Raw genomic sequence first — 12415 nt, forward strand, 5'->3', positions numbered from 1 at the left:
CTTAATTTGATAAATTCCTGGCGAGAACTTGGGGATTTGAGAACACCGGCAAGAACTTGGAGATTGGATTGAGTTAACTATGACTTCAAGGAAAGTCCAATTATTTATCCTTTTGGTAAGGCTAACCTGGATAGTCATTTACTTTGTTTATGCTGACAATGAAGAGAAGCTTATAGATGTTAACTTTCAAAAGCATGAAACTTAGGGAGGATGTCAAGAGCTTTATGCACTATTCTATTTAAAGCTACTTAGACTTGCATCTAACCTTGATTTAAATATTCCAGAATGCAACCACTATCCTAAACATTGTTTTCCTGTGAGCCATTCATGTGGAAATGGGAATGAGTTTGAAAAAATTGGAATAGAGCTATTGGTAAAAATGCCTAGTTCAATGGATGTTAATTCTTAGTGAATGAAACTACATTGTTTTGATGTGTCTTTGATCTGGTTTTACATGAACTTCACATATGCAATGTATTATGAAAATGGTGGGTTTGGGTAACTAGTGTGGTCATTTTTCTGTCTGCCTTTGCAGTGGAAGTTGGATCTGATTGTAGAATCATAGAATCGTTATGGCTGGAAGAGACCTTTAAGATCATCAAGTCCAACAGTTATCTGACTTTACCAGGCCCACGTCTGAACCATGTCCCTGAGCACCATATCTAGATAGCTTTTAATTTAAGTACATCCAAGGATGGCAATTCAACCACTTCCCTGGGCAGCCTCTTCCAGTCTTCGATAACCCTTTCAGTGTGGAAGTTTTTCCTAATGTCTAACCTAAATGTCCCCTGGTGCAACTCAATGCCATTTTCTCCTGTCCTGTTGGTTGTAACTTGAGACGAGACCAACACCCACCTCTCTACAACCTCCTGTCAGGCAGTTGTAGAGAGTGATAAGGTCTCCCCTCAGCCTCCTTTTCTTCAGACTAAACAACCCCAAGTTCCTCAGCTGTTCCTCATAAGACTTACTCTGAAGACCCCTCACCAGCTTAATTGCCCTTCTGTGGACATGCTTCAGCACCTCAGTGTCTTTCTTGTAGTGAGGGACCCCAAACTGAACAAAGTATTCAGTAATTGAAAACTGCTTCCTTGACTTATTGTGTGCTGCTCAGGTGCTTGTGCTATGAATGGTTTTTCAAAACCTGGTGAAGGCTGGACAAGTTATACATCAATTCAACAGCCTCAATCAAGTATTAAATAAGACCATTCAACAAAAACAGTTCAATTAAGTGTAGCTGATTGTCAGTAGCCATTGAGAATTGTCCTCTGCTAATACACCACAGCAGATCAGAGAAACTTGGAAAACTGGACATTAGTATGAAGGATTACAGGAAAGCGTCAGGGAACAGTTTTCAGAAAGTATAGGATTTATGCTTTTATAATAAAATGATAAGACATACTATGTAAAACAAATTCAAGATATAGATTAGCTATGTATTCAGTAACTGAACACCCACCATTTATAGTAAAAAAAACCCCTAAGTTTAGTGTCAGAAGCCTGAGCTGTTCTCTTAAAATTGTATTAAGTTACTGCAGCAACAGCATTTAGACAGGACCAGTGTTTGGTGTAGTGGTAAATGGTAGCCTTGCTTCACACAGGTCATAGATATTTTCTTGGATTTGAGTCTCTCTTCGTTTATCCCCTTGGAAGAAATGTGGATCAGTGCCGTTATCTAATGAGCTATGAGTATACCTCGTAAGTAAGGTATGCTGAAGTTAATATAGTAAAGTTTGGAAGTGCGAATGTTTTCTGTGCTTGTAGTGACCTCTATGGGCTGCTTATTGTGATCTTTGATTAATGATGCATGTAACTTGCCTTATTTGCTGGCACACTGTAGTGTGCATTTAGGACTAATCTAAAAGTTAGATTAGAGTCTTGATTTCTGAAAACATTCACAATACTGAAGCAGTTTGAGCACTGCTCTAGAAGGTCTAAGAATGCTGCATTTGAGAGTTTGAAGTTTTAAGGTGTGTTAGAGCCCTGAATTTTATGCTCTTGGCAAATGTGAGGAAGTTTTTATAAACTAACCAAGAACTTGTACTGTTTGTTACACTGCCATACTAACTCAGTGCTCTGAACAGCAGATACCTCTAATGCCTGGAAATATTTTTCAAAAGGATGAATTCTGTTTAGAAATAATTCCTCATTCATATTTAGGTTCTAGGTGTTGATACTTTATTTGGCTTCTATACCACCTTCAGTAAAAATGCTGAGGTAGATTTCTATGAAGCACGTGGATACTGTAAGGGGTGCACTAGCCAAGATAAGAGGCCATAAACTTAAGTTAGGGATGATTATATTGGTTAGTGGTGGGAAGGCACAAATTAGTTATGCAAAATGAGATAAAGATTGAAAATAGCCGAAGATCACAGGATTTGTGTGGTCCTGGGTATCTTTACTTATGCACTCAAAGGGGTGATTTTGTGCTTGTACAAGCAGTCTTGGTTGTGTGGTACTTCTAACATTTTGTTTTGAGGGCTTGGTTAACTCATCTAGGATACCTTTCTTGTGGGGTGCAAATGCTGTAACATACTTCTTGACTGGTTTTAGTTTCCTAATAGACTTCTGAAAGGTTCATGGTATAAGATATTTTGAAGTATTGAAGGATTTTACTAAATGTCCTTAAGAGGATGTAATCTCTTATAATGCAGAGAGGTGAAGATTAAACTTATAAGTCTTCACAAATATTGAAAATTTTATGTTAGTTTAACTCTTCGCTTGTGTTAAACTAACTGGTTTAAAGTCTCTGAAGATCATGTATGTATCAAGGTAATATGACAGTGTGACTGTTTCACTTTAGTGGCTACTCAGATAACTGGCTGTTGCAATCGCCAATTAGTCCTCCCTTTGAAAAAGGGATGGTACGTGATGATAATACACTTTTCTATTTTGTGACTTCTAGTCATCAATAATAGAACCATGCCTTCCATCTACAATGTACTTACATTAATAGTAGAACATCCGCTGAAATGGAGTCCAGTCATTAAAACAGTTTAAAATTTGTTATATTTTTTGTATATACTTCTTCTGTGAACAACTTTTCTTAATAGGTGGCATAGTTTGCTTTTATTTGCTCTCCTCTATGCTACCTCTTCCCCGTGTTAGTCCTGTATATCACTTGCATGGACATGACTGCTTTTAGTGTTTTTATCATTGCTGAATTGAAGGTGAATCTGAAATCCTTAGTCTGGAAGGGTTAATTCTACAAGTCCTCTGGGGTTCACAAAACAGTAATAGTTCATACGCTGGCTAGTAAATTCTACGAAACTTTTCAATACTTGAAATTAGTAAGAGCTAGAAGAAGAGGAAATTAATATTTGATTTTTTTTCCTTTGAATTACTGTGCAGTAAATGAAGTGCCAATGTCTCTTCACTTAATTAAATTCTTTCTCCTAGCTTTGTACTCCATCATACTGTTCTGCGTCTTTCTGTGGATTCCCTTTGTCTATTTCTATTATGAGGAGAAAGAAGATGATGATGGCAACACATGCTCAGTAAGTTCACTCTAGCAAATGCACCAAGCAGTGAAAAGACAAATGAACTCAGGCAAGAATGATTGTCTGACTTGAATACAATGTTGATGATAGTATTTCTAAGTCTATTACTACAATTCCTTTAAAATACTGAGGCAGCTCTTAACACTTAGTCTGACGTAGTTTACTCTAAGCACTGTGGTCTCACATGAAATGAAACTTTAGTGAGATAAAAGTGAGATAAGTAATTAAAATCTGTATTGCCATGAATTCTTTAAGCTTTGTACAAATTCTGTTGAACCTGATTTCATATCTAGGAAGTTAAAACTTCTTAAGTGAGATTTTCCTTAGAATAGAAAACACGTCTGAACAGGTTTTAAAGATGGGAAAATTATACTGATTCTAAGATAGAAACTAAAATTGAGTACCTTCCTTCTTGTAGAAGTTGCATTTTTTTTTTCTTGAAGTGGGCAGTAGTAATTTACCTGAAGCTAGCACTTGGTTATTTTTGTAATGTACCAAATATTTTTGACAAGTACAACATTCCAGGGAATACAATAAATGCATGCCAGTAAGGTTCTATCTTCTCAAATGAAAATACTTTTCTTAAAGAATCTTCTAATTGTTGATCATAAGCACTTTCTCATGTTAAGGTTACAACTGAACAGAGGGGAAAAAAGACTTCTAAGCATAGCCATTATATAAAGCATTGGTAATAAAAATTTTCTTTGAGTGTATTTGCACAGAACAAATGAACCCTGTCTTCTGGCCACAGGTGCTCAGGTGCATAGTTTGATGGAAGCATAATTCATTGTCATTGTTCATAGTTCTCAAGCCATAAGACTCTTCAAGAATGTATACTTCTGACTTGTATCTAAAATTACCCATGTTTTCTGTGGATGTTCTTTTGTAGAACACCTGTTACGCTAAGTATGCTTTGCCATAACTTGTTGGACAAATCCCTTTGAATTTATTTTATGTTAATATATTAACTTTCTCTTTAATATACAGCAGGTTAAAACTGCACTCAAATATACTCTGGGATTCGTCACAATTTGTGCAGTTCTTCTCTTAATTGGGTAAGTATTTATGTATTGAACATAGTATGTACATAATACAGGTTATACTAAATAGACTCCAAACAGAACTTTGTTCTGTGCAAGATTAAAAAGGTGGATTATGGTGCACTCAATCTGTGTAAAGAATATCTAGCTTAATCTCTAATAGGTCTTAAATATCCTGAGAATTAGGTACTTGAAAAGTTAGTTTAATTAGAAGTTAGAATGGTTTTCTTAACTGTGGAGGTACGTGTGTTTCAAGTTCTGTATGTGCAGCGTGAATGTCCATTAAGGACATGATGGCTCTGATGCTTGTTTACAACTGTATTGATATCTCTGTGTACAACAGGGAGTGAAATATTTGTGCTCTTCCTGTTTTCTGCCTCTATAAAATGCTTTCATGGACATCCCAGAACAGCTTTTAGGAATACAAGTAGGTGTTACATGCTTAGTACTTTCCTAAATGGAAATGTTCTGTTAAGGACATAAGTATAGTGTGGGGTTATACTTGTGCCTTGTATGATAAAGGTTTTGCTGGTATTTGTTTGAAAGGCAGACATCAGTGAAGTGGGCAACTTGTTTGCCACAAGTGCTATTACTCTGAATTACTCTGAAACTCCAAGCAGTATTATCAATTCAATTTAAGATCGCTATTAAGCATGACATGCACACCAATATTGAATGTTTCTAGTGTATGCTGTGCCATAAGCTTTTTAGCATTTTGACTGCAGCAGTAAAGTTGATAAATTTTACAAAATGTATGCTAAAATGATATCAAAGTACTGGAGTGCAAAGTGAAACTAGTGTGAAATTCATGATTTTAATTGTATATCACCTTATTGGAATATTGTTTCTAGTTTTGATAAACACTTAAGGTCTATTTCTAAGAAGTCTATTGTCCTTTCAATTAGAAGTAACATGTTTGCTACTATGAGAGACTAAAGGAGTTTGAGTTAGCCTAATCATGGTCTAAAAATATACTAAAGCTTCTGACAAAAGCTGTTTCTCTGACTGTTCGCTCACATAATAGGCATACGTACATATACTGTATCATATATCCAGTTTAGAAAGTTCTGCAGTGTCTCTAGTAGCTGTCAGCTGAATCAACAGTCACTGTAAGCATGTTTGTCCCTCTCTTCCAGGAAGATGGAACTTGGTTCTTGACTTTCTAATTGTCCTTTGGGTTCTTAGGTTTTCTCTTTAAAGTCTTCACAACTTGTAAATTATAGCAGCTTCCATGATCCCCTCTGATACTCTGCCATAGAACAGTGAGACTGACTTGCAAAGCAGACAGCTGTAGTACTTGGGCTGAGACTAAGTAAGTTACTGAACGGTGCTTTTCCATAGGTACAGATTTGAAACCCACTGATCTAAATAGCAGGAGCACCAGCTGCGGGGAGGCAAGACTCCTTTAAATATTGACGGGGATTTTAATATTTCCAGGTGCTAATCAGAACAATTTTTCTGCCATTATATGTATGAGGTTGCTTGCTTTCTTTTAAGATGATGGCAATTAAATAGCAGCATTGTCCTAATGCCCTTGGAGTGGAAAAGCACCCTTGTTACTTAAGATGATGCTGCAGAAGAATGTAATTCTTGTCTGTCCCTTTAAGGGAAAGTACAAGACTGAACAGCTCAGTTGAGGGAAGCAAATGAGGTAACTGCTGAAGAAAAATGTGAACTTTGGTTCTAGTATAGTTACATTTTTATGTATGTATTAAAAAAGGTGGGTGTCTGAATGTTTATATGTACATGCTTGTTAGAGAAGTTATTTGTCTTAGTCAGCTGTCTGCATTGCAAGGGCAAACGGCAACCTCATCAGTCCCAGTGTGATTGGAAGGAGATAAAACAGTGTTGGAGCTGAAGACTCTACATGAAGGGCTCAACTGAATGTGGTAGTGAAGACCAGTCTTGCAGTACGTCTTGCAGTACTGCGTATGCCTGGCAGTAGGAGGAGCTCTTCTCACGAGTGGTCAGGATCAGACCAACATTAAAACAGACTGGAATTTTATGTACTGGATTTAATTTTAGGAGGCCAGGCTTAATGGGCTAAATAGTCATGCACACAAGTTACAAGAGAAAGAGGGATTGGATTATTTCCTGTTAAGTTCCAGGCAAATAGTCTGTCATTTTTATGTGCTAACATGACTAGTATCTCAAATCAAGACAACCTCTGTTCTGATTGATTTAGCAAGTAGTCTGTATAATTTAAACAGGTCAATAAATAGCTTGGTTCCTTTAAAGATAGGTCTACACAAGAAGTCCCTACCTCTTTCCTGGTCTGCAGTCCTCAAAGAAACCATAAAATCTGGATTAAGCTTGAAGCTTAAGAATATCTTATTTACTTGGATGTTTACCTTGCTCTGTTAGAGATCTATTTGAATGTTTTGGGAAACAGATGTTTTATGCCAGATGATCTTGGAGGTTTTTTCTAAGGTAATAGCAGAGCTCAATGAGCAGGATTCCATTGTCTAAATTGTTAGCAGGAATACTATTTATACCTCTTATTCTAGCTGTCTGTTAAAGCCTTGCTGTGGCAAAAATGTGCGTGTCTGCAATAGCACTTAAATGCTCTGCACACAAATAACTTGATGCAGAGTATCATTTAAAGTGAAGTATAGAACAAATTTATACTGGGATTCTTGGAACTAATACTGACTTGTGATGCCTTTCCCTTCTCAGAAATTACCTGCTTTCCTTGAATACAGTTTATTTACTCTAAACATCATGTATCTCAAGCCCCTTGGGTCCAGCACTATAATCTATGTTAAGGCACCCTTATACAGCAGTCTAGTTTGAACTAAAATAGTTGCTTTGGAGGCTAATGAATGCTTTGCTCTAAAAGGAATGTTTTCCTGTCAGTGTTCGGGATTAAACTTTATATGAATATTCAATGTTACCTTGAATTTGCTAGAACCATTAGCTTTTAAAAAGCTATGTATATATGTCTAAATACTCTATAAATAATTATGCAAATTATATTATAGCAGAACTGACTTTAAGGAAATGAGTTTAAATCTAGTGTGTTAGAAGGATGTGTGTTCCTAAGGATGGTAGTTAAAGACATTCTGATTTAAGGATCAAACTTGACCTATCTACACCTGTGTGTTATTAGCCCTGCCAAAAGTTAGTAATTTTAAACTGCTTGTCTTGCATTTACTTTCCTTATTCTGCAGCCAAGATACTGATCTAGATCTTAATCATGATATTCCCAGAATATGTTTTAAACAGCACAGTGGTTTGCTTCTGTTCTTAAAATTACTGCAGTTAATAACTTCATTTGTCTGGAAGTCCAAGTGTAAGACATCACGTCTGAGCTGCTCTGTTTGCTTGCATTAACTGAATTCTCAGCTACACTGGTGAAACCACGTACTGGCACTTGTGCTCTGTTCACTCGCTGTCAGTGGACTGACTTGTATTGCATCACAGTGACGATAGGTGAATGGAGTCATTTAGCATGGAAACTTCTCATTCTGTTGATGGCTACTATGGCCCTCAGGCTGCGTTAACCATTTAGTCAACACAGCAAAATAGCCAAGACTTTTGTCAAATTTCTTCTTCCTTAGTTGTGTGTGAAGAATAGGCCTAAACTGCTGTGTACTGGTGCAATAGATGGGCTCTGTTTTAGAGATCCTTTGGGAGTGTGGACTGGCTGTATGTCCATGCATGGGTAGGCATCTTAACTTGTCTCATTCTTCCTGTGGCCTGTTAAGCTAGAGATCAAAAGTCTGTTCAAGGGGGCTAGCTAGCCTTCTGGCTAGTTTGCTACTAGTTGATGGACCCTGTTTAGGAGGCGAAGTAAGATTCCTACTTGCTTGGGACTCAAATGTGTGAATTCATAGCTCCTGCATTCCTTTCTGAGGCCCTTGGTGCATGGTACTTGAGCAGGAGCAGAATCAGATGTCCATCTCCTTCAGTCAAGATTTAGCTGAGTACTAATTGAAAAGTGTGTATAATGGGTACTGTGGCTTCTGCTCTGATTCGTTACATGCTGGTTGTAGGTAAACTCAACAAAAATTTACCCTATTGCTCTTGGAGGAGGGGGGAAGGCAAGCAAGTTATAAATATCCTAATTATGTACTTTCTCACAAAAGCCCAAAAGGTACTTGTGACCATTGTTTATGGAGGTTGGTTTGGGTTCTCACATTCTTCATCTAAAGTTGCCCTCCAAGTCTGACTTCCTTGTTACTTGTAGGCATTCTGTTTTATGTCTGGAAGCTATGGTTTCAGATTGCTGTGGAGGTACTGGTTTTCCAGCTGTTACAAAACTAGCTGTTTTGTCTGTGGAGATGCTGAAGAGTTACTCTTTTTATTGGCCCTTAGATGGGGAGACTGACAGCAGGAAGTTTTCAGCTAGGTGCCTGTTATACCTGACATTCTTATGAGCACTCTTTGCTAGTCTGTGCCTATTGGAAGATCAAAAATATTTAACTTCTCTGTAGTTCAGTTCTCTGGACCAACTACAGAACAAGGAATGGAATGCAGAAGATGTGTTGTAACAATGGAAGATAAACATGTCTCTTTAAAGTTTAATGCTTGGTGTGGGAATTGTTAATTGTTTTATTCTAGTTTCCAGAAGTGTGGACTTATACGAGAATTTGTCTCGATCCTAAAGTCTTTTTGCTCCTCTGCACATGAGTCAAACCGGGATAGATTAATACATCTTTTAATGACGCTTGATTGTAGGGTCCTTACCTCTGTTAGGACTGGTAGATAGAAAATCACTTGTTCATTGACTTCAGACCTGACTGTACACACACTCACACCTATTCTGCTAAGCTGAATACAGCATTTGAGGGGAATGTGAATAAAATGAAAGATTGCCTTCACAATTTTTTAAATCTAATGTAAAATTTTTCTTCAGGAATAAATGGATTTCTATGTTTTAACTTGGAAGTAATATGACTTTGATATTTGACTAAATGGGGTGAGTGAGATTACTTTTTTGCTTTATTATAGTGCTTTTGTTCCTTTGGATATTCCCAACAAGAAGAATTCCACAGAGTGGGAGAAAGTGAAGCTCCTGTTTGAAGAATTTGGAAGTAGTCGTAAGTTTGAGATTTGTTCTGAGCTTTGCATAACTTGTCGCTAACTTATTTTGGCATACTCTTCATTGACCGAACGAGACTACTAACTTTCTTGGTGACATCTTTCTAACTTGAATGTAACTACTCAACTATACTAAATCTGTGCAATAAGATTGTTCTCTTTCTGTTCAGACGAAAGAAAATCAGAACCATTTTTAAAGTATAGAGAGGAGACACTGGCAGTGTCTGCTTTCAGTACAGTCCTCATTTGAGAGTAAGGACTCCAATGATGTGTCTTATGGTATTAATGGTGGAGTGGAATGTACTTTCTTCCATGGAGCCTTCACTTAACACAGCTTTTAAATGTTACTTCAATTCCTTAAAATCGGTGAACTTCAGTATGGTGAGTGTGTATCCTGTATGACAGTTTTTGAATCCTTACCTAATTCAGTGTGATACTCCTGTTCACTGCAAGAATGAGACTATTTTATAAGTAGCTTTGTCTATTTAGACAGAAAAATCCTATGAGGGTTACAATTTTTCCCTTTGTTCTCCTAGTATTTACCTTTTCTAATTTTTTTTTGTTAGCATGTGTTTTACTTCTTTATGCTAGAGCTATAAAGAACTATTGTGAAGGCCAAACTCCATGACATTTTATTTAACCTTTAGCTTATGCAGTTCATGATTTAGCCAGGGTGTGTTTTCAGAGCAAAGGTGTGAAGAAAGTGTTTTATAGGTGAGCCAAGACAGACTTGATAGCACTTTCCAGATGTATCTGGAAAAATGGTAACTAAAAGTCATCTAACAAACATTAATCCAAATGCGTAAGTACTCTAACATTTGTGCCTCATTCTTGGTATGTATCAGAGTATTGTCATCTGTCTGAATGTTTTAGAATATAATGCTATGACCCTTGGTCAAGCTGTATTCTGCATTATTCTAGGCATTTTGTACTGACTAAAAGTTCCCTGCAATGATAATTGCCGCCTCTGTCAGCACTTGGTGCGTCCCTTCAGAGCCCATCAACTTTATCTGGTTTGCCTAAGTATTTTCTAACCTGATCTTCTTCCATGAAGGATATGTCTTCCTTCCTGCCTTTCACCCTGATGTCTTGGGCCTGGCTTTCCTGAAGTCTGGTCTTGCTAGTAAAGACTGAGGCAAAGAAGGCATTCAGTACCTCAGCCTTTTGCATGGCCAGTGTCATCAGGGCCCCTGCCCCACTCAGCAGCAGGCCCACGTTTTCCCTTGTCTTCCTCCTGCCACTTATGTACTTGAAGCCCTTCTTGTCGCCTTTGACAGTCTTGCAGTCTTTTATTATGATACACGCTGTGCTGTAAGCTGTGCTTGCAAGCATAGGAGATAGAGAGGACAAGACCGTATTTTTTTTTTTTCATAATTTTGGCTGCCAACTTGTTTGTTTCTCTTATTTCACAAAGATTCTAACTTACAGCATAGAATAAAATGCTTCTTAAACTGTTTATACAGGTAGTGACAGTGGTTGAGCTGAGATGTAAGCTAATTTTTCTAAGCTGCCTTGATATGGCTGTCAATTAAATATTCAGCTCTGTACATGTCCTTGCTATGAAAGTATAGTATGTCTAATGCTTTATTTCAAGGAAGGTTTAATCATTAAGATGGTGGGTTGGGATGTGGAAGGCTGGGTTTGATTTCTGACTCTGCCAGCATTCTATTGTGACTTTTAATTTCATAGGATAGTTCAGACTGAAGAGACCTTATGTCATCTAGTCCAATCTCCTACACAAAGGAGGAAGCTCTAAGGTCAAAACAGGTTGCTCAGGGCTTTATCAGCTAGCACCTGAAAAACCCACAGGGATGGAGATTTTTTCATTTCATGGTGGGGAAAAAAAATAATTATCCTCTTATCAAGTGTGGGTATACACTGTCACCCACTGTCTTGCACTCAACTACTGTATACCACTGGAGAGCCTGGGCTCCACCTCTTTGATAAGCAGGCAGGCTGTATTAGGCCTCTCCAAAGCTGTGTCTGTTCCAGGCTGAACAAGCTCTCAACTTCTCTGCACAGCATGTGCTCCAACCTCTGACCAACTTAACTCTGCCCTTAACATGCTCAGTTATCTAGCTTGCCTGTAGCAGGGGCCTCAAAACTGGTTGCAGCATTTCCTATGTTGTCCCTGCCTTTGATAGATGGGCATGCTCTGGTTGATACAGCCCGGGATGCTGTTGGACTTCCATCCTGCCAGGGCACACTGCTGGCTTAGCTTCAGCTTGCTGTCTGCCAAGACCCCACAGGGTTTTTGTAGAGCTGCTCCACAGCCAGCAAGTCCCAGTCAGTATTGTTGCAAAAGATTCTTTCATGTTTCAGATGCTGGAGAAATAAGGACAAAATTCTTACCTGTTCTCTTTAGTTTTACCTGTTATCCTCTTTTTATATTTACTTATCCTTTCCTTTTTCTGTCTGTAGTTAACTGAAGAAATGCAGAGATCTTAATTTTGGATACTTGTTCTGTGTGCATTCAGTTTGTAGTGGGATTATGAAAGGAATGCAGATTCATTCGCTGAGGCAGAGCCTGATAATATACTTCTGGTATACAACTATCAATTTTTCAGCCAGTTAGTTTCTTAATGTTCCATTGAACATAGTTCAAACTTTTAAAAACTGATATTAAATGTTGTTTTCAAATTTATGTACAGGAGGATCATCAAATATGGTGAAGTACATTGTCTGATACATCAGAAACAGAGGTCATTTATGTGTGAGGTATTTCCCCCTAACCTTCAAAACACAGCTAAAATTTTCACAAATACTAAAGGGGGAATAGTGCTGGAGTCTTTTCTGGTTTTAAACATAGCTGTAGTATTTGAAATTTATGAACAT

The 12415-nt window shown here is 37.7% G+C and overlaps 1 protein-coding gene across 1 annotated transcript in view; it reads left to right on the forward strand.

Moving 5' to 3' along the window:
* The window catches only part of LMBRD1 (LMBR1 domain containing 1), an 89533-nt gene that overhangs the window by 20911 nt on the left and 56207 nt on the right, over window positions 1–12415 (forward strand). The window contains exons 4-6 of the mRNA XM_009880525.1: window positions 3397–3494; window positions 4485–4552; window positions 9491–9579. Of these exons, the coding sequence (XP_009878827.1) occupies window positions 3397–3494; window positions 4485–4552; window positions 9491–9579 (255 nt within the window). The remainder of the gene's footprint in view (window positions 1–3396; window positions 3495–4484; window positions 4553–9490; window positions 9580–12415) is intronic.

This window comes from Charadrius vociferus, unplaced genomic scaffold, assembly GCF_000708025.1.
Source record: "Charadrius vociferus isolate BGI_N301 unplaced genomic scaffold, ASM70802v2 scaffold513, whole genome shotgun sequence".
Classification (NCBI taxonomy): domain Eukaryota; kingdom Metazoa; phylum Chordata; class Aves; order Charadriiformes; family Charadriidae; genus Charadrius; species Charadrius vociferus.